The sequence below is a fragment of the Dromiciops gliroides genome, chromosome 1, assembly GCF_019393635.1.
Source record: "Dromiciops gliroides isolate mDroGli1 chromosome 1, mDroGli1.pri, whole genome shotgun sequence".
In the NCBI taxonomy this organism is placed as follows: Eukaryota; Metazoa; Chordata; class Mammalia; order Microbiotheria; family Microbiotheriidae; genus Dromiciops; species Dromiciops gliroides.
This window is the reverse complement of record NC_057861.1, coordinates 1,843,563-1,865,939: the sequence shown is the minus strand read 5'-3', so window position 1 is coordinate 1,865,939 and position 22,377 is coordinate 1,843,563. Positions and strand designations below refer to the sequence as shown.

General features: G+C 54.4%; 1 protein-coding gene across 1 annotated transcript in view; it reads left to right on the top strand.

The window, feature by feature from the left end:
* The first annotated feature begins 443 nt into the window (after positions 1-443).
* Positions 444-22,377, top strand: part of SCARF2 (scavenger receptor class F member 2) — a 37,600-nt gene continuing 15,666 nt past the window's right edge. Inside the window, exons 1-7 of the mRNA XM_043978349.1 lie at positions 444-779; positions 15,942-16,000; positions 16,399-16,500; positions 16,767-17,286; positions 17,601-17,819; positions 18,679-18,807; positions 22,016-22,119. Of these exons, the coding sequence (XP_043834284.1) occupies positions 598-779; positions 15,942-16,000; positions 16,399-16,500; positions 16,767-17,286; positions 17,601-17,819; positions 18,679-18,807; positions 22,016-22,119 (1,315 nt within the window). The 5' untranslated portion in view covers positions 444-597. The remainder of the gene's footprint in view (positions 780-15,941; positions 16,001-16,398; positions 16,501-16,766; positions 17,287-17,600; positions 17,820-18,678; positions 18,808-22,015; positions 22,120-22,377) is intronic.

Below are 22,377 nucleotides of genomic sequence, written 5' to 3'. Positions count from 1 at the left end.
ATTGTGGTGGAGGGCAAGTAGAAAGAAATAGGGAGAAGAGGAGGAAAGAAATGAAGTGACAGTGGAGCGGGTGTAACAGCAGCCTCATTTTATCTTTGAAGCCCCATCGCCTGGCGTGCTTAGCATACAGCGGGCGCTCAACAAGTACTTGTTGGATTGGATGGGGACTGGGCAGAGAAGGGGGAGGCATGGGGGGGGGGGGGCGCTGGCAGATGGAAGAAGCACTGGGGACCCGGACTGAGTAGGGGGGCGGGGGACAGGGGCAGAGGGGAGCTGGGGGCTGGGGGCAGAGTTGGAGGGCCTCTTGGAGTGTCCCAGGGCTGGCCGGGCAGGGCCCGCCGCCGAGGGTGGGGTCTGGGCGGCGCTACGCAGAGGCGGCCCGAGGCTGGCCCGGGATCAGGGGAGCCGAAGTGGAATTTCCTGCCCGGCCCGGCCCCCTCTCCTCTCCTCCCCTCCTCTAGTCTTCTCTCCCCTCCCTGCACGCCCGCCCGCCCCGCCGGGCCTCGCCTCTCGCCTCTCGGCCCTCGGCTCCCCCTGCACTCGGCTTCCGGCCGCGTTCCCTGCAGCCGCTCTGCGCCCCGTGCCCCCCGGCCCGGCATGGGGGGCCCCGGGGCTCGCGCGGGCCGCCCGCCGGGGCCACTCGTGCGGCCGTGGCCCCTGCAGCCCTCGCCGCCTCCCCTGTTGCTGCTGCCGCTGCTGCTGCCGCTGCTGCTGCCGCCTCCGCTGCGAGCTGCCCAGGAGCTGAGCCCGCGGGGACGCAATGTGTGCCGGGCGCCCGGGTAGGACTGAGTCCCGGGACGCGCGCGCTCGCTAGAGACTCCCGGCCTCTGGTCCTGGCCGCGTCCCAGGGATCGCGACGGCGCCCGGGGGGCTCAGGGGAGAGGGCCCCAGAAGGATGGAGAGGCAGGATGGCTAGCGGGGGGCCGGATGGAGGGCCCTTTGGAGAGGTCGGAGCCGGAGGAATAACCGCGGGGCTAGAGGGGCGCCCAAGGGGAGTGGAATCCGTTAGGAAGAGGCCAGGATGGGGAGCGCGGTTTCGCGGGGGGGGGGGAGGGGAGAAGAGGTAGAGACCAGGATGGGGAATGGGGCGCGGGGCGGGGGGTGGAGGGGGAGGAGGAGAGGCTAGACTGGAGAGCGATCGGGGGTGTGTGGAGGGAAGGAGAGGCCCGGTGGGGGAGCGGGCCTGGGCTGGGGAAAAATGCAGAGGGGGGCAGCGGGGCCCCGGGATGGGCAGAAAGGGTCGCAATGGCCGCAATGGCACAGGGCTCGGCCAGGCCGGTGGGGAGAATCCGGGAGGGGAGGCTGGGATGGCAAGGGGGGCTGACCTGAGGGGAGGCCAGGCTGGGGCTGGGTGGCGGGGAGAGACAGGCCTGGGGAGCGAGGCCTATTTAGGGGAGGGGGGAGGCCGGAATGGCGATGGAGGAGAGGCCGGGATGGGGAAAGGGGGATAAAGGGGCCAGGCGGCAATGAGCCGGGATCTAGGAATGGGAAAATGCCTGGTTGCGTGAGGAGCGGGTCCGAGATGCTGGGGCCGGGATTCTTATGGGAAGGGAGATTCTGACGTTTGAGGACAAAGCTGGAAAGAGCCTGGGCCTGGTCAGGACGCAGGGAGGGAGACAAAAGTGCTGGAGCGGGCGGCGAGCCCAGGGTTGATTCGGCAGGGAAAGAGGAGCGGGGAAGACGAGGGCCCCCCTGGGCTCCCTTGGGCTGCCGGCGCCCTGGGGAATGACGGGCCGTCTGCCCCTGCCCCCATCCGCGCCCAGGGCCGGTCCTTCCCTCCCAGGCTCCAGAGGCTACTTCTGGTCTGGAAGCGTGAGCTCAGATCAATGTTATATTGGACGCATCACGTAGCTATCCGGGCATGTGTAGATAGACGGGACTAGATATTGTGCGTGTGTGTATTACATAGAGTAACTTACTACAAAGTTTCCCTTGTTTCACCCGCCGCCCTGCATGTGGGTCTCCATGCAGCTCCCTCCCCTTAGCTCCTTCTCTGCTCCGGCCCCATCCCTTTCCCGTTTACCTCCCCAATTCCCTCCTACAAAAGCCCTCTTCTCCTTCTGCCTCCCTCCCTCTCTCCTCTAGGCCCCTCCCCTGCTTCTTCCCCCTCCCCCATCTAGGCCCCCTGGAGTTCTGCGACAGCTTTCCCCCTCTCTCTGTTCACCGGAGCCAGCAGCCAGTCAGTACACACTGTGCCATCTGCTCCCCATACACCCCTCCCCTCTCGGGCTCAGGATTGCAGCCTGGTGGGGAGGGGCCTGAGGCATAACGAAACTAACCCCCAGCCACTATCCCACACACAGAGTGGAGCCCACCCTTCGGGCAGCTCGCCTTAGCATCCCCTCCTGCCTGCTGCCCACCCTGGGAGCTGGGGCCAAGCTCCAGGGCCAGTGGGGCTGGGCTCCTGGGGAGCTCTGAGGCTAGGGCCCCCTCCTTCCAAGTGTCCTTTATTCACAGCACCCCTTCTTCTTCTGCCCCTCTTCTCTGTACACTTAGGGGGCCCCTCACCCCACACAGCATCTATGCTCATTTCCTTGTTAGCTCCTCTGATGGAAGTCTGACAGCCGCTGACTCTGCAAAGTGATGGCCTCTTCTCTGGGGCTCAGGTCCTTCTCTGTCAAATGAAGGAATTGGACTAGATGCAAAGTGTCCTGGGACCCTGAGAGTCTCTGAGATACTTTCAGGGGGTCTCTGAGGTCCAATTTTTGTAATATTATGAAAACCATATCAATAGACATAACCCACATAAACAAAAGCTCGGGGCGGGGGTCCTAAATAATTTTTAGGAGTGTAAAAGAGGCCTGAAAAAAGGTTTGATATAAGAAGGTCCCTCATGATTGTCTTTCCCCCGATTCTGGGCTGGGGGGAGAGTCAGGGAGAGAGGGACATGACTAGGAAGCCTGGGTTCAGGGGGCAAGTCCTACCTGGCCCTTCAGCAGGTTCCAAGCTGGGCTCATCCCTTCCTCAGAGAAGTGACTCCTCTCAGGAGAGGGTAGCCCAAGTACTCAGGGCTCCTCTCCCTGGATCATCCTCTGCCTTTCCTAGTTCCTAAGGGACAAAGACAACCAGAAAGAGCAAGGGTAAAGGAGGCAGTGGGTGCTGACACCCTCCCCTCCCCGCCCCGGGTTTTTCCTGCAGGGACCAAGCTTCTGAAACACGGCTCACTTACATGGAGGGTAATTTTGGACAACTCCTCCCTGAGCCTCCATACATGAACTGAGGGGATTGGACAGACAAATCGCAAGCCAGCACAGTGACTTGTGCATCAGTAGAGTGCTTGGAGGGTTAACAAAGTGTTTTCTTTCCAAGTATTTTCCTCCAGCCTATCCCACCCTCTCTCTGAAGGGACTGCCGAGTGTTAGTGCAGATGAAAAGGTTCTGAATATTTCGTGTGTGCCCTGGATCCCTTGGTAGAGTGGCGCTGAAGCCCCAGAGCTTGGCACAGTGCCTAGCACGTAGTAGGTGCTTAAGAAATGCTACTTGGCTGCCTGACCTATGGACCCCTTCTCAGAATAATGTTATTAAATACATAACACGAAATGCAGAGGAATCTAGGAAAACCATTTATGTTGAAATGCAATTGCCTATCACCCATATGTATTTAGGTACGCATGTGTGTATATGCAGGTACCCACACAAAAGTTCATGGACCCCTGGTTAGGAAGCTGTTCTAGACCCAAATCTTTCGATGCCTTCACATCTAGTGTGATTGTTATTCATGTTTCCCATAAACCCGTCGTTGAAACCGGGTGTCTACCCAGCTGGCTGGAGGCTGTCCTTGGGAGTTGGGGATGAGGGACCTAGGAAGCCTGAGAACTCCCCCCAGCCCAGCCTTGCTTCCCTGGGTGCCAATGAGGTGCTAGTTCTGTCTAGTTTCAAAGACCATCAGAACTGGGAGCAATGGAGTCTAAGGGGCAGACAGTCAAGTGTATCCTGTACCCAAGGCTCCTGATGTGGTAGATAAAGGACAAGACAGAGGTTAGGAAGACTAAGGTTCAAATCCAGCCAAACTGTAGGATCCTGGACAAAGTCATTGAGACCCTCTAGGCCTCGGTTTCTTTCTCTTTAAAGCGGAGATAAAATCTACAGCCCTTAGTTTGTAGAATTGTTGTGAAGCTCCACGGAGGTATGTAAAAAACTTTGCAAAGTGATGTACAAATACCATTGATTGGAGACCCAGACTCTCTAGAGAGGAGGAGTCGGTCCTCAGAGACAACCTGACCAGGAATCCTCACTACAGCATCCCTGACAAGTGGGTATCCGGTCTCTGTTTCAAGACCAGGACTAGCTACCTGAAAGCAAGATGTAAGGAGAGGCTGGACAGCTATATGGATATAATGTATATATGCACAGGAATTCAGGTAGGTCAACAAGGTCTCCCAGCCCGGCTGGAGTGGTGGGGGATCAAGATGGGACCTGGAATTCAGTTAAGTTCAATTCAGCCAGCACTTGTTAAGCACCTACTGTGTGCCAGGTGCCAGGGTACAAAGACAAAAGTGAAACAGTCCCTGTGCTTACCTACAGTGTGTATGTATACAAATAAGTGAAGAATAAGTGAAAGGGGCAAGGAGGGGAAGGGGCAGGATGTTAGAATATGGAATATGGGCAGAATGAGAATGCCAGAAAATAGGATCTGGGCTTAGGCTTCTGTATCAGGCAGCCATATATGAATAGAAGGATATGATCAAAGTAATGTTTTATCTACCCATCCATCTATCTATCTACCCATTTACATACACACACACACACACACACATACACCCATCCATCTACCTATCTATCTATCCATCCTTCTAACCATTCACCCATCCATCTATCCATTCATCTACCCATTCATTCATACAAGTATTTATTGACTCCCTCCTGTGTGCCCAGTTTGGTGCTGATGCTATGAGAGATAAAGGGCCCTGCCCTCCAGGAGCCCATAGTATAGTCACTGTCCAGGGGTGACCCAAGGGAAGGAGGGGGGAACAGTGAGTCAGGGATGCTGCAGGCTTTGAGAATGTGGGGCTGTGGAAGAAGACGTTGGGGTAAGGAACATGGAGCAATCTCCGAGGCAGAAAAGGGCAGACTCTTTGATGCCTGGCAACCAGTCTTTGATCTTGAGGCCACTCTCTGGGCTTCCTTCATTAGGCATAAGAGTCAATCACCCCCCCTTCCCCAAACCACAACTCCCCTTTATATGGCTCTTTCTAGCTTATATTTCAAAGGGCATTAAGTCCCTCCCATGGGCAAGGCTTTAGGTATACCAAAACAAAAAATGAAATAGGTCCTGCTCTCATGGAACTGACACTCCTGTGTGTATGTGTGTGTGTGTGTGTGTGAGCTTACTCAGCTGTAAAATAGGGGAGTTGGACTTCCAGCACTAGTGCAGTGTCTTATGCTTCTGTGAACATGGACACAGAGAAGTTAAATACTGGGACTGAGGAGAGAGACATGTGTGGAGGGGTGCCACTACCCTAAGCTTGGCAACATGAGAAGGGTCCTGGGAGGGGGCAAAGAAGAAAGAGCACATTTACAGAAGCCCAGAGCTGGAGAATTGGGAGGGACCATATGGGGCCAATCTGACCCATGCCCCAAAGCCATCTCCACTAAGCTATCCTTGATGAGTGATCTCCAGCATCAGCTGGTATCAGTCCTATGAAGAAGAGGCACCCATCATCTCCTGAAGCATCCCATTCCTTTTGCATTCAGGTCATCATTGGGAAGTTTATGGTAATTTCTTCCAAAGCTTCTGCTTCTGCCTTATGTGGCCAAACAGACAACGTTAATTCTACCTCCACATGATAGCCCTTCAGATAATGGAAGATGGCTATCATCCTCCCCAACCCCTACCCCAAATCCTTTTCTCAGTCAACTAGGCATCCCAGTGGATAGAGTGTTGGTCTTGAAATCAGGAAAACCTGCCTCAAACACTAGTTGTGTGACTCTTGGCAAGCCATATAATCACACTGAGTCTCAGTTTTCTCATCTGTAAAATGGGGTTATAATAGTGCCTATCTCTCAGAGTTGCTGTGAGATACCACATCTATAACACTTTGTCAACCTTGAAGTGCTCTATAAATGTGAGCTGCTATTCTCTTCTTCAAGCTGAATAGCCCTACTCCCTTCAACCAATTACTTACATGACTAGAACTCCCTTCGCCATCTTGGATGTCTTCCTATGAGTGTTTTCTAGCTTATCTAAGTTTTCCATAAACTCTGGTACCCAGAACTGAACATAATATCCCAGATGTGGTCTGACCAGGGAAGCTGATCATGTTGATCATGATAGCTAATATCTATATAGCACCTACTATGTGCCAGGTGCTGAGCTAAGCACTTTACAAGTGCTTATTTGATCCTCACAATAATCCTGAGAGGTAGGGTCTATTATTATCATCCCCATTTTGCAGATGAGGAAACTGAGGCAAACAGGGTAAATGAATTGCCCAGGGTCACACAGCTAGAACAGGTCTGAGGCCAGATGGTCTTCCTGACTGCAAACCCAGTTGTTTCCACTGCACCATCTGGCCTGTCAAAATAATTTTAGATCCTAACTCTGTCATGCAGGGTATGCCCCGTTCTGGCTTAGGAGCCCTCTCAGGAAAGGAAATGAGCTTTGTGTAGCAAGACCTGCTCTTGACAAAGCTCTGCTGGCTCTTGGTCATCTTTGCTTCCCTTTCCAGATGCTCACTGTCCATTTCTCTAATGATTCATTCTCAAGTTTTCCCAGGAATTAAAGCCATTCTGGGTAGAAGGGACAGTTTGTGGGAATTCCAAGAAATTGGCAGTGGAATGCTGAGCCTGGTGACTGGCTAGCAGTTCAATCTAACTAGAGCATAGAGTGGGGGAGAGAATAATGTTCAAATAAGGCTGTTAAGGCTGTTCAGATGGTGGAAGAGCTTAATTCAATCCAATTCAGCTTCACCAACACATGAGAAGCAACGTCCGAGGGATTGTAGATAGAGCCAAGGATGAGGCTTCTCTTGGAGATCAGATTCTACCGCCATTAAAGGCCAGGCTAGGGAGGGACAGTCAGAGGCAAGGCTTTTGAGCAGAGGGACCCCATTAGCTCTATGCCTTAGGAAGATTATGTTAGTGGTTCTGTGGGCAATGAACTGGAGAGGGGAGAGCCTGGAGGGAGGGAGTCCAGTTGGGAGGCTAGGGCAATAGTTCCATGGTGCTAGTGCTGTTCAACAAGGGCACCCTAGAACCCTTTGTTTTGGCCCTCTTGGATGGACTTTTCAAGTCTTGTTGTGTGCTGTTGTTATCAGTGCTGCTGTTGGTTAGCTGACCCTCGCTGTACTCTAGGCTTTTGTTTTTCTGGGGGAAAGGGGGTTAAGCGACTTGACCAGGGTCACACAGCTAGTAAGTGTCAAGTGTCTGAGGCTGGATTTGAACTCAGGTACTCCTGAATCCAGGGCCGGTGCTTTCTCCACTGCGCCACCTAGCTGCCCCCACACTCTAGGCTTTTTGAAGGGCAGGGAGGACTCTCCTGGTATGAACTCCCATTTCCACAGTGCTCTAAAGTTTGCAAAGTGACTCTCTCATAGAATCACAGTTAATTATCCCCCTTCTACAGATGAGGGAAACTGAGTCCCTAAGAGGTTAAGTGATGCACATCTCTACTGGATGCAGAGCCATTCCCCAATATAAAAATGGTTAAAGGATGCGAATGGCTTTCAAAGGAAGAATTATATACCACTTATAACCACATGAAAAAAATGCTTCAAATGACTAATAATTGCCTAGACACGTGGTTTGTGCTATATGGTTTAAAATTTGTATCAGTGACTTAGATAAGGACATGGATGACATACTAACCAATTTGTGTGTGACACAAATTTGGGACACCCAACACAAGGTCAGGATTCATAAACATCTTGACAGGTTAGAACATTGAGGCAAAACTAATAAGTCATTTAATGGGGTTAAATGTAAAGTCTTTTTTAAAAAATATTTGGCAGGGCAATGATGGTTAAGTGACTTGCCCAGGGTCACACAGCTAGTAAATGTCAAGTGTCTGAGGCTGGCTTTGAATTCAGGTCCTCCTGAATCCAGGGCTGGTGCTCTATCCACTGTGCCACCTAGCTGCCCCCAAATGTAAAGTCTTAATACAGAAATATGTTTAATGTGATTGTACATATATAACTTATATTGGATTGCTTGCTATCTTGGGGGAGGGGGAAGGGAGGGAGAAAAAATTGAAACTAGAAATCTTATAAAAACAAATGTTGCAAACTATCTCTACATGTAACTGGAAAATAATAAAAAATACTTTTATGGAAAAAAAATGTAAAGTCTTAGGGGCAGCTAGGTGGCACAGTGGATAAAGCATCAGCCCTGGATTCAGGAGGACTTGAGTTCAAATCCGGCCTCAGACACTTGACACTTACTAGCTGTGTGACCCTGAGCAAGTCACTTAACTCTCATTGTCCTGGAAAAAAAAATAAAGTCTTATACTTGAGCTCAAGAAATCAGCTTCACAGAGAAATGATGGCTAGGTACTCCCTCTCTAGTTGAGGTTGGACTTTCAGGGAAGTTGGACTTGATGACCTCTGAGGTCTCTTCTAGCTTTAAAATGATGACCTAGAATCTAAAGATGAGACTTGTGCTCGAACCAATAGGTCAGGACTAGGAGCAATCCATGTAAATTTCAAGGAGGGCCGATTGTCAGACAAATGAAATAAAACCCTGAAGTTCCTAGCAATAGGAGCTATCCCCAAGCAGCATGGGTTGCCTGGGGAGATAACAGGTTCTTCCCTGAAGGTCCTCAAGCAAAGGCAGGGGATGCTGTACAGAGAATTCTTGTTTGGGGATTGGTTGGACTCCATGGTCTCAGATTTCCCTTCGGATGCTCTATAACTAGACCTATGACCCCACAGGCAAAAAGTAGTCGAGGCCAGATGGGAATCTACTTTTCTTGACTCTGTTCACTCAACTGTACCGCCAAGTTTATACTGCGTGCCCTACACACAGTAGGAGTGTTGCTGTCCAGGTTGGAGGTGCTGAAAACTGAAGTCAGGCGTGGGCCACGTAAGTTGAGACATTGTGAGGTTGGAAAGCTAGAATGGGGTGGTCAAGGAAGAGGCAAAGATGACTTGAGCATTCTGAGGGCAGTGCTAGAAAGTTGGGCAGGGAACATAATGAGCTCAACTCTGGAAGGACCCATTGATATTAAAGTTTTTAGGGGACTCAGGGACACCTGGCTCCTTCCAACAGCATTAAGTGGCTGGGAGGGAGGAGCCAAGCAGAGAGCAGAGTGGTCCAGGGTTAAGAAGCAAAAGGACAGGGGGCAGCTAGGTGGCACAGTGGATAAAAGCACTGATCCTGGATTCAAGAGGACTTGAGTTCAAATCCAGCTTCAGACACTTGACACTTACTAGCTGTGTGACCCTGGGCAAGTCATTTAACCCTCATTGCCCCACCAAAAAAAAAAAAGAAACAAAGGGACAAGGGCTTCAACTAATGGAGATCAAGTGATGAAGGCTCGCTGAAATAGTTAGCTGCAGGGTCTGAGAACTGAAGGGAGGGAAGTAAGGCCAGGGATCTGGGAGAACAGGGAAGCCCTGAAGGCTGGGATATGGGTCAATCAACTTATCAGTCAAGAACTGTCTCCTGGGTAGGAGGGATATAATGGCCAGAGAGCTGGCCTCAAAGCTGGAAAGACCTGGGTTCAAATCCCATATCTGACAATCCTGTCTGTGTGACCCTGGGTAAGTCATTTAACTAGAGGCAGTTTCCTTACCCACTGAAATCTCAGGTCTAGTCTCAATCCCTGTCCCAACTGTGCTCTAGGCACTGTGCTGTGTGCTGTTGACATTTTCTGCCCACTGAGAGTTTCCCTTCAAAGGGGAAGAACACAAACACAAATAAGTATCTAACCTATAAGAATAACTAGCATTTAGACAGTGCTTTCAGGTCTGCAAAGCTCTTTGCAAGTATGTAATTGGGGCCACTAGGTAGTGCAGTGGACAGAGCATCAGCTGGACTTAGAGTCAGGAGGACCCGAGTTCAAATCCTGACTTGAGCACTTACTAGCTGTGAGACCCTGGGCAAGAACCTAACTTCTCTCATACTTTCAGTTTTCCCCTCTGTAAAAGGTATCAAAGTAATGAATGTGGAAAAGTGATAACTTCACCCCTCTCCCAGAATTGTTGTGAGTGTACCATAAAAGTTAGTCATAATCATAAGAGCCATTATTAAATTCAAAGTAATGGTGGTGAGAAGGGGACTTTGGGGTGGTGGTGAACAGGCTCAGAAGGAGGGGGACTGTGGGAATTGTGGAAAAGTAGGAGATTGTGTTCACAAGGGAGAGTATATGTCAGCCACAAGAGTCTCCTAAAATAGGAAGTCCAAGTATTATAACCCTCCTTTGACAGTGGGGTGGGGGTGGGGAAACAGGCCCAGAACGAGGAGCTAGCATCCCTAAACTCACAATGTTAGGAAGAGGCTCTGGGGCTCAATCTGGGCAGGTCCCTTCGGGCCCTGATGTGGGAGAGGCCAGCGTCTACAAAGTTCTTCCTCTGATGTCTCACCCAGCTGGGAGGTGACCCTGGGCTCGGTCTAGAAGGCTGTGACTCCCAGCTCCTGCCAAACCGAGAAAGCCTGGAGGAGGAGGAGGAAGAGCATGGGGAGGGGTTGTCCATCTGCTCTCCAAGTAGCCCACATTTTTATGGTGTTTTAAGATTTGCAAAGCATGGGATGTATAGTCTCCTATTTGAAGTATTGAACTGAAGAAGAGGCGGTAGCATGTTTGAGCTAGAAGAACCTCAGAGATCTAGGCTAGCGCTTTCATTTGACAAAGGGGAAACTGAGGCCATACTGGTAGCAGTGGGAAAAGGGCTTGATTTAGAGGCAGGGGGTGGGGGCTCAGATCTTGTTTTGGCCATATAAGAGATGTTGCTTTTCTGGGATTGTTTCCTCTTCCTTAAAAAGAGCAGTTTAGCCTCGAGGACTAATAGGTCCCTTTTCTCCTGAATCTGTGATCCCGTGGTGAGGGGCGGTGATGGGAGGAGGAAGACTTTTGGGTCACCTTACAAGTCTATGGGGCAGGGAGACTCAGCAAGCAGCCCTGTAGCCCCGGACCCAGGGAGGCCCATGCCCGGGAGGCCCATGCCCAGGAGGCCCATGCCCAGGAGGCCCATGCCAGGGAGGTCCATGCCCAGGAGGCCCATGCCAGGGAGGTCCATGCCTGGGAGGCCCATGTCTTACTTGCTCTAGCTACAGCTCTGGGGCCAATTCATGAGGTTCTGACCTCAGACAAATTGTCTTCTTGGAGCCTCAAGTTCCCTGACTGTAAAATGGAGACTAATCCTTGTACCCACGATCTAGGAGCACAGTCGTGTATTCCCTCAACAAACCTGCTGTAGCACTTACTGTGGAGGGTGTGTGTGTGTGTGTTGGGGGGGAGATAAGAAAACTTGGACTTGACACAGTCACCCCTTTCTTCACAGAGCCCACAGTGTAGTAAGGGGAACCACCACCACTAGCATTTATATGGTGTTTCAGGGTTTACGAATCACTTTATATACATTTTCTTTGGCGTTGGCCTTTGAAGAACTGGCCGTTCTTAGCTGGGGAGTGGGGGAAATGCAGGGCAGGCACTGCTCAGGCAAAGAAAGGCCCAAAGGCAGAAGCATTTCCGGTATGCTCGGGGGCGGCCTCCCCGCTTTTCTGGAGCAAAGAGGGGGGTAACATGATCTCAGGTTGGAGCCTGTTTCTGGAGGCACTCCGGTCCCCAGATGGGAAATCTGAACTACACCTGGTTTTCCATAGGGAACCAGGGCAGATGTGTGAGCAGATCTGTGCTTGGAAAAAGTAATTTGGGTAATGGAAAGAAGCAAGGATAAAGTGGAGAAGAGAAGCCCTGGTGGGTGGCCATGAGCACCTGTATGGACTACAGTAGAGGGGGGTCATAGGAAGAGAGAGGAGGGTAGGAGGTGAAGCTAGAAAGCCCAGCTTTATCCAGATGAGAATGCCCCTTATTCTGAGGGAGGTACCCCAGTCACCATGCTTAGCAGGCATCCCGGGGCCTCAGAGGCTGACTGTGGATCAGGGTTGCCTGGCAGATTTATGCAGCCCTCAGTGTCTGATTCCCCCCGGCTTCCCCCTGCAGGACTCTGTGCTCCCGGCCCCTCCCCTCTCTTATCCCCTCAGCCATCCAGATTGATGCTCTGGGTCCTGTCCTGCTGGCCTCCAAACTGCTTTAAGTAGATCAGAGAATGCAAACTTGTTCTTGCTAATATGGAAATCAACTCCAGAGATATTAACACTGACTCTCTGTGCTATGATCCAAAGGAGGGAGATGGGATACCATGGATTAGGAGATATGTGGAGGACAGGGGTACGGCCCCAAAGGACAGCCCTGACCCTCTCCCTTGGGGGAGTCGTTCTCAGACAAGTTTCCTCCATGTGACAAGAGACGAGCTGCTTTCCATGCGGGAGCCTCCTGAGGTCCCCTGGGGGCTGGGGGCTGGGGGCTGAGGGGTGGAGCTCAGTCTTAGAAATATGACTTTCCCCTCTTTCCCCTCCAATCCCCAAGAATAGGAACTGTGCCTATGCTCAGGACACCCAACATAGAATATCAAAGCAGGAGTAGAGCTTACAACATAGAACACAGAATATCAGAGCTGGGACAGACCCTAGACCTGGCAGGAACCTTAGAATAGAAAATGTCAGAGATACAAGGGACTTTGAACATGGAATGGGTCTTGGAACAGAGAATATCTGAGCTGGGAAGAGCCTTAGAACAGGGAATGTCAGGATGGAAGGGGGCCCTAGAACTGAAAACACAGACTACTAGAGTGCAGAGAGACTTCTATAGAATGTTTGGGGGGAAGGGGAGATAGCACTGACAGGAACAGTCAGTCCTCTTGGCTTCCTACATCTGGCTGGCAGCTGTGAATCCTCTCTCCCCTGCCCTCACCACGGCACTGAGGTAGCCAGGTCCAGCACTCATTCTGACTTTACAAGGCTTATCAAGGATCCCGACATTCCTTCCCCAAGAAGGGACATGTGATGTGCTTTGAAATCTTGGCATGAAATGGGAAAAGATGACCAGTTCTAGAATTATGGAATGTCAGAGTGACCAGAGGCACCAGCTAGTCCCATGCTTCATGTTCAGAGAACCTCAGGTTGAATGGTCAGTCAAGGGCAGAACCAGGACCAGAATCCCAGCCTATCTCCATGACTCTGTGCTGTACCTTCTGGGAAAGTGCTCCAGACTTGAGGCAGTGGACGCCATAAGTCGGTAGTAAGGAGGCTTGTCCAGGACCAGGTCTTCCAGCCCTGCTAGGGAGTATGTTCACACCTCTGTTTTTAGGCTTTGGGCAGCACCCCTTGCCTCCTTTACAATCTATGACAATGGTGTCTGACTGGATAATGTGACCTAAACCATGGTCAAAGAAGGCTGGGCCAGAGGTCATCTAGTCATTTATTCAATGAATATCCAGCACAGTGGGCAGCTAGGTAGTGTAGTGGATAGAGTGCAGGGCTGGGAGTCAGGAAGACTCATTTTTCTGAGTTCAAATTTGGATTCAGACACTTCCTAGCTGTGGACCTTGGGCAAGTCACTTAACCTTGTTTGCCTCGGTTTCTTCATCTGTAAAGTGAGCTTGGAGAAGTATATGGCAAACCACGCCAGTATCTTTGCTGAGAGAACCCGAAATGGGGTCATGAAGAGTTGAACATGACTGAAAAAAGACTGAACAGCAACAATTCAGCATAGGAGGTGTAGTGAGACCAAAGTCTGGGTGAAAAGAGTCTGGGCGTCTTAATGAACTACCAGCTCAATCTGAGTCAGGAATGTCATGAGGTAGCTACAAATCAAACCTAAGTGTAGACTGCATTAAGAAGGAAAGTGTGTCTATGACTAAGGAGCAGAGGGAGAGAGGGAGATAGAAAGATGGGGAAGGGGAGAGAGAAACAGAGACAGAGAGAGGGAGGGAGGGAGAGAGACAGACAGAGAGACAGAGAGAGAAACAGAGACAGAGAGAAGGAGGGAGAGAGAGAGAAACAGAGAGAGAAAGATGGGGAGGGGGAGAGAGAAACAGAGACAGAGAGAGGGAGGGAGAGAGAAAGGGAGGGAGAGAGAGAGGGAGGGAGAGAAACAGAGAGAGAGAGAGGGAGGGAGAGAAACAGAGAGAAAAACAGAGAGACAGAGAGACAAAGAGAGAAACAGAGACAGAGAGAGGGAGAGAGAGAGAGAGAGAAACACAGAGAGAGAGAGAGAGAGAGAGAGGGAGGGAGGGAGAGAAACAGAGAGACAGAGAGAGACAGAGAGACAAAGAGAGAGAGAGAAACAGAGACAGAGAGAGGGAGGGAGAGAGAGAGAGAAACAGAGAGACAGACAGAGAGAGAGAGAGAGAGAGAGAGAGAGAGAGAGAGAGAGAGAGAGAGAGAGAGGGAGGGGGGGAGGGAGACAGAGACAGAGACAGAGACAGAGACAGAGACAGAGACAGAGACAGAGACAGAGGTGGGTCTGGCCAAGGCAGACAGAATACATCTTTTGTGGGCAATTCTGGCCTTAGAAAGGGACTTTGATAAAGTCAGATCATGTCCGGGGCAGGACAATCAGGACAGGGAGGGGATTGCAGACTGTGTCCTACCAGAAGCAGCTGAAAGAACTGGGGACATTTTGCCTGGAGGAGAGGAGACCAAAGTCTTCCGTCCCCTGGAATAGGGTAGAGGAGGGAGATCTGAGTACTTCTAGAGCTTTCTCTGTGGAACAGGGATTATCTGTGATCAGCTTGCCCCCGCCCCCCGGGCAAAGCTAGAGCTCCCAGATTGTTGTCAAGGGAGCTTTCTAATAACTGAGATGCCCCAAGTGGGACTGGGCTCCCTCTGGACTGTGTTAAATAGTGGATATTGTCAGGAATGTTTGTTCTTCCAGCTCTGAGACTGAAGGAGACAAAGGGAGGAGTGTGTGTGGCTAAGTTCCCTTCCCTTGGCAGTATACTCTCCACGGATGGCCACATAGATGATACGGTTAATGCACACATTGCCAGAGCCTGCTCAGTGTTTGGGAGGCTCCGAAGGCCGGTGTGGAAAAGAAGAGAGGTTATCAGGCTGCCTACCAAACCAAAGGTCTACAGAGCTGTAGTGCTGACCTCATTGCCGTGTGCCTGTGAGACCTGGACAGTCTACTAAAGCCATGCCAGGAAACGGAATCTCTTCAATGTGAATTGTCTTAGAAAGATCCTGATGATCACCTGGCAGGATAAGGTACAGGACACAGGTCTTTTCTAGAGCTGAATTGCCAAGCATTCGAATTCTACTGCAGAGAGAGCACAACTCCAATGGCCATGTTGTTCGAATGCCAAACAGCATGTTTACCCAACAGACTATTTTGTTTTTGTTTTTTTGCAGGGCAATGAGGGTTGTGACTTGCCCACGGTCACACAGCTAACAAGTGTCAAGTGTCTGAGGTCGGATTTGAACTCAGGTCTTCCTGAATCCAGGGCTGGTGCTTTATCCACTGTGCCACCTAGCTGCCCCTCCAACAGACTATTTTATGTAGAACTCACACAAGGCAAGGGCTCACATGGAGGTCAGAAGGAGTGGTTTAGGGACACTCTTAAGGTCTCTCTGAAGAACTTTAATATTGACTGTGAGACACGGGAAACTATTGGACATGGCTTGCCTGCACCAGAGAAGGTGCCATAATCCATGCACAAAGCAGAATTGTGGAAGCCCATAGGAAACATGAGATAGTGCCTTCCAAACCACTGGGGCTGATCAGCCACAGCCCAACACACTGTACCCTGACTCCACTGCTGTGGTGTCATTGGTCTTCTTTGAACCACCACCAATGTGTTCATGTGTGCGCGTGAGTGTACACCTGGGTACACGTGCAATCAGAGGGCTCCAGATGGGTCCTGGGAAGAACTCTGTTCCCTTCCCTTCCCTTCTTGTGTGGAGGTAGCCAGGACTCAACCTATGCCTTTCCTTCCCCACAGTTCCCAAGTGCTCACGTGCTGTGCAGGATGGAGACAGCAAGGGGAGGAATGCACCACTGGTAAGTTGGGTGCCAGGCTGGTCTGGGCCAGCAAAGTGTGGGTGTGGGTGTGATCCTCAGTCACTAAGAGCCCTAGGGTCCCAGCAGCCCTCTCCACACACTTACAACGGGGAAGGGGGGGGGTGGATCCCAGAGGAAGGAAGGCAGGGGTAAGACCCTGTGGAGAGGTCCCCGATGGAGAGATGGGGAGGGAACCCTGGGGGACAGCCCTGATGAGGCTAGAAGGGGGACCCCTATTAGGGTGGAGCAGAGAGCCTCGGAGGCTGGAGATAGGGGAACGGACCTTCGGCATTGTCCCGGGTGAGGAAGAAGTTGGGGGCGGGGGAGGCCCGAGCTTTCCAAGCGAAGTTTTTCCCTCCGGTCCACTCATCTGTCCGGGGCCTGGTCCAAACTGACAGCCCTGTGTGAGGGGAACTCCACGTGCTCGGAGAACGAGGTGTGTGTGCGCCCCGGAGAGTGCAGATGCCGCCACGGCTACTTCGGAGCCACCTGTGACACTAGTGAGTGCCAAGGACATAAGACCAGGGCCGGGGACTGAGCCTAGGGCTGTGTGTGGGGGGATGGAGGGACTGAGCTCCGGCCCTTAAAGGGGCGGAGTCAGGAGCTGTTGGGGGAGGAGCCAGGGCAGTGTGGCTGTGCCCAGAAAAGGGGTGGGACCTGGATTTAGGGGTGTCGCCAGTAAGGGAGGTGGGGCCTTCGAGGGAGGGTCGCGGCAAGGCTGAGACGACCCGTGGGGGCTCCTCCCTCCTCCCCCGCCGCCCCCCAGAGTGCCCGCCCCAGTTCTGGGGCCCTGACTGCAAGGAGCTGTGCAGCTGCCACCCGCACGGGCAGTGCGACGACGTGACGGGCCAGTGTACGTGCCACGCGCACCGCTGGGGCGCGCGCTGCGAGCACGCGTGCTTGTGCCAGCACGGCGCGTGCCACCCGCAGAGCGGCGCGTGCCGCTGCGAGCCCGGCTGGTGGGGCGCCCAGTGCGCCAGCGCCTGCTACTGCAGCCAGACGTCCCAGTGTGACCCGCAGACGGGCGCGTGCCTCTGCCACGCGGGCTGGTGGGGCCGCAGCTGCAACAACCAGTGCTCGTGCAACGGGTCCCCCTGCGAGCAGTTCAGCGGCCGCTGCCAGTGCCGGGAGCACACGTTCGGGCCGCGCTGCGAGCGCTACTGCCAATGTTATCGCGGCCGCTGCAACCCCCTGGACGGCACGTGCGCCTGCGAGCCGGGCTACCGGGGCAAGTACTGCCGCGAGACGTGTCCAGCCGGCTTCTACGGCCCGGGCTGCCGCCGCAGGTGAGCCTGCCCCCTCGACCCCGCCCTCTGACGCTGGGGTGCCCAAAGCACGCGGGAAACCCTCCTGACAAGGATCCGCACTCCCAGGTTACAGCTAGGGAAACCGAGGCACAGGGCGGTAAAGTGACCCGGCCAGGCCTCCTTGTACTGCCCACCCTCTCTCCTCCCTCTTTGGTCCCTCTCCTTTCCCCAAGGCGGGTAGGCAGGTCTCTCAGCCGCAGTCCTAGACGCCAGGAAGCTGCGGGGTGCAGGGGTGGGGGGAAGGAGGTGCCAGGCTTCCCGAGTCTCACCCTCTCTTCCTGGCCTGTCCGCAGGTGCGGCCAGTGCAAGGGCCAGCAGCCGTGCACGGTGGCGGAGGGCCGCTGCTTGACCTGCGAAGCAGGCTGGAACGGGACCAAGTGCGACCAGTCCTGCGGGGCGGGTTTCTACGGGGACGGCTGCGAGCAGCGCTGCCCGCCCTGCCGAGATGGCCACACCTGTAACCACATCACGGGCAAATGCACGCGCTGCAATGCTGGCTGGATAGGGGACCGGTGAGGAGCCTGCCCCGCCCCCGCATCCCCCGGAATCTGTTCTCCCCAATGGCTCCTGCCCCCTGGAGCCTGCCCCGCCCCGTCATCTCCTCCCCCAAGAATATTCCGGCTCCCTGGAGCCCGGTACCTCCAATAGCTCCGCCCCCTGGACCCGCCCTCATCAGAGCCCGGGTCGCAGATGCTTGCCTCCCCTCGAAGCTCCTTATCATAGCCCCGCCCCTTGAAGCCTGCCCCGCCCCATTACAGCCCCGCCCCGGAGTCAGTTCTTCCCTAATGGCCCCTGCCCGGGAGCCTGCACTCATTGTAGCCCCGCCCTTTGGAGCCTGCCCTGCCCCCTGGGGCATGCCCCGCCCCGTCACAGCCCCGCCCCCAGAGGCTCGGCTCTCCTAATAGCCCCGCCCCTCGGAGCCAGCAGCCTCTCATCCCCCGGCCTCCACCAGCGAGCCCCCTCCACTAGTCCCCAGAGCTTGCCTGCCGCTCCCATGTCATAGCCCAGCCCGTGGATGCTATCTCCCCCTCACCTCCTAGACCCACCTCCGGAGCCTGTCCATCATCATGGCCTCGCCTCTATAAGCCCGCCCCTTAAGGGCCTTAACCGCTGGGAGTTCCACCCCTAAGAAGCCCCACTCCAGACTCGGGGTTCTGCTCCCTCCCCCTTTCTTGTGCCCGGGTGGGTCTCTGTACGGCTCCACCCCGCTAGCATCTGAGGCGGGCGGAACGTCAGAGGTCATCCAGTCCAGCCCCCGGCACGGAGGAAAGCCGGGGGCTCCTGCCCATCTCCCTCCCTCCCGATGGCCCCGGGCCCCTGCGTGCGGGTGGGGGCGCCTTCGCGAGTCGCCGTCTCCGGTCCCCTCCCCAGGTGCGAGACCAAGTGCAGCAACGGGACCTATGGCGAGGACTGCGCCTTCGTTTGCAGTGACTGTAGCAGCGGCCGCTGTGACTTCCAGTCCGGGCGCTGCCTGTGCAGTGCGGGCGCCCATGGCCCCCAGTGAGTGACGCTCCGGAGCCCCGTTGGGGGAGAGGGACCGGTGCTATTTGGGGTGGGGGCGGCCGTGTTGGGGAGTAGGGAGGGTTTGTCTGTGTCTGGGCAAAGTGCAGGGGGCAGGGGCGCGCTGGGCTGGGGACGCCAAGCTCCGTGCGGAGCCTGGGGAGGGATTGGCTATATGGGGGGGGGAATGGGGAGGGGATTGTCAGTCACTGGACGATGTGAGGGCCGTGGGGTGGGGGCAAGGGCGAGCTATGCTCTGTGTCTGGGGACACCTGGGGTCTGTGTCCAGCTTGGAGAAGGTGCCTCTGGGGGAGTGAGAGGAGAATGGGGGGTGAGGCGTGGTCTGGCTAGGCTGAGGGGAGACTGGGGCTCTCGGGGATCTGAGTCTAATACCTAGGTGGCCCAAGTGGTTGGGGACAGGAAGGCCTGTAAAGGTTTTGGTGAGCATCAAATGGGATAATAGTGTATGTATAGAAAGCACTTTTTGAATCTTCAGTCATAATTATGAATCATTACTCTGGTCAGGGCAGTCCGGGTCTGGCCAGTGTAGAGTGGGTATGTCCTGGGGGAGCAGGGAAGTGGGTGACATGTGTGTCTATGTAGGGAAAGTGGGGGGGCGCGGGGTGGAATTCTGCCTCGGCACTCTGAAGAAAGGGTATCTATCTGGGCACTGTGGAGGGGGCTCTAGGAAGTAAGGGGGGCAACTGTGTGTGGGGGGAGGAGTGGGTGAATGTCTGAATCTGGGCATTATGAGGCTGGGGAGGGGATCTGGACACCGTGGGGGTGGGAATCAGTGCCCAGGAGCGCAATTCTCTGCTTCTGGTCAGTGTCATCTGCGGGGCGGGGGGGTGGGGGGGTGGGATGGTGGGGTGTGTGTGTGTGGGGGGGGGTCTGTCCGATCACCGCGGGGGGTTCTGTGTCTGAGCCCTGTTAGGTCTTACCAGTATTGAGGACTGGGGTTTTGAGGCAGCGCTGACCAGGGGCTTAGACTGGGTCTGGCCGGTATGGGTGCCGCATCTGTGTTTGGCGGTAATGATAGGGGGAGGGGGGCAGCTAGGTGGCGCAGTGGAGAGAGCACCAGCCCTGGAGTCTGGAGGACCTGAGTTCAAATCCGACCTCAGACACTTAACACTTACTAGCTGTGTGACCCTGGGCAAGTCACTTAACCCCAATTGCCTCATTTAAAAAAAATGATAGGGGGAGGACTCTGTGCCTGGGCACTGAGGAGAGTCTCCACTTGGCCCTGGCTGTGGGCTCTAGACACTTCGGGGGAGGCTCTGAATTAGGCACTGCCTTGGGGGCTCAGTCTGTGACTGGGTCCTGTGGGGATGGTTTTCCACAAGCTTCTCTTCTGCCTGTCCCCAAGGCCGTACTGTTGGGGGTGTTATCCATAGGGCTAGTGGAATGCTGCTAGTTTCATGGAGACCAAGTGGGGTGATTGAGTCAGGTCAATTTCACAAGGGGGGCATTCTACACCGTTTTCGTTCAGATGGTTTTCCTGGGCATCTCCAAGAAGGGGCCAACAATTCCCTTATCATCTGTGCCTCCATCTAGGAGCCAGGATCCGGTTTAGAGGGAGCGGGTGTAGTGGGAAGAATGAATACTGAACAGCTGGCATGGGGAGAGGGCTTTTAGACATCTCCTCCTTTAAGCCTCACAGCATCCCTGGGGGCACCACAGGCTGCGGTGCCTCAGAGAAGTCCATGGCTGGGGCTGGCTCTTCCCTCAAATCCGGGGCTTGTCACTGTATGGACCAGGCTGTCTGAGAGTCACAAGGCTGGGGCTCGAACCCAACTCTGACACTTACTAGGGTCATTTTGACTCTTGGCAAATGATTGTACCTTTCTGAGCCTCAGTTTCCCCATCTTTCTAAGGGGAATGACAATACTTGTATTAGCTGCCTCATAGGGTTGTTGGGAGACTCAAATGAAATAATCCACGTAGAGACCTTTGAAAATCTTACCTACCATTTAAATGTCAATTACCGATACTGCTACCATTGCTGCCGCTTGGGCCGGCTGGGCCATGTTTGGTTCTCAGCCGGGCTCCGTCCAATCGGAGAGCAGAGGACACTGGGCAGATGCCAGCCAGCCTCCAGCTCCCTGCCTGGGGCTCCCCTTGGGGGCGGCCATCCTTGGGGTGGGGCTCACTTAGCGGCCAGAGGGAGGGCTCACCTTCCAGTCTCCCCTGTGACCCGGAGCTCTTTCCTTAGCTGTGACCTCAGCTCTCGCCTGTGACCTTCCTCTCGCCTGTGACCTCACTCTCTTCTGTGACCTTCCTCTCGCCTGTGACCTCACTCTCGCCTATGGCTGTTCGACCTCGGGCAAGTCCTTTCCCATCTCTGGGCCTCAGTTTTCCAGCTGTATAGTATGGGTGCGCGTGCGTGTAGTGTGTGTGCACACATGTGTGTGCATGTGCACACGTGTGTGTGCACGTGAGTGGGTGTACGTGTGCATATAGCAGAGGGCTTGGACAGCACGCTCCCAAGGTCTTTGCAGCTCTCTGATTTTGGCAGCTCTGTTCTTTTCTCTGTATCCATTCTCTTCCGGGGAATTGTCCCATCAGCAGAGGGTCCCTAGGTGGCCCGGCCCTCTGTCCGTGGCCTCCTCCTCCCCCCACAGCCACCCCCCTTTCTCGCTCCCTTCTGCTTTGTGTCCAGGCCGGGACACCAGCATCGGGAAGGGCTATGTAGCGCATTTCTCCGTCTGGGCTCTAGCCTGCCTGGGCCCCCCAAACCTCAAACTTGGGCCAGCTGACAAGCAAGTCCGAAGCCAAGTGGAGGCTAGGAGGGGGACATTCCCGTCTGGTGGGGCAGCCCGCCTCGATGCCCTTTCTTGTCAGGGCCCGGCTGCTGGGCTCAGAGGGTGGCCCAGCTCGGCTGCAGCTGCCTGCCTGCCTCTCCTAGAAGGGACAGAGCTGGCCACAGCCCAAATGGGTTCTGTCCTTCTGGGCGGTGTGTTAGGAAGGCCCCTGAGGATGTCTGGGCGCAGATAACGGGGAAGGGGGTGTTTAGCAGCCTCCCTGATATTCCTGAGCTGATCCTGCTGCCCCCACCTCTGCCATACCCCACCGCAGCGAGTCCTTTGGGTCCCTCTGAGCCCCTCTCCTCCTCGGGGGCAGCTGGAGCTGGGAAGGCTGGGCTTCTCCCCTTTGCCCTCCAGTTCCTAGATCTGTCACAGACCTTCCCTATTCCATCCTCTCCCTGCAGCTGTAACCTGACGTGCCTCCCGGGCCACCACGGAGTGGACTGTGCCCACACATGCAGCTGTCACGAGGACACATGTGACCCTGTGACGGGTGCCTGCCACATGGGTGAGCGTGAGCTGCTGGAGAGCTTGCTGGGGTGGGGGGCACTTGGCAGGACGTTCCACTCCCTACGGGGGCTTGGATTTGAATCCTGCCTCAGCCCCTGGCTAACACTGTGCCTTTTGAGAGCCCAATGGGCTGTGTCCTCCGTCCCTAGGCCCTCACCTGCTTGGATATTCTCGGTCTATGATGGAGCTCACCTTCCTCCCTGGGAGAGTAAGCCCCCCCACCCACCCAGGGGATGCCAGGCCTCTCCCCCAGAGA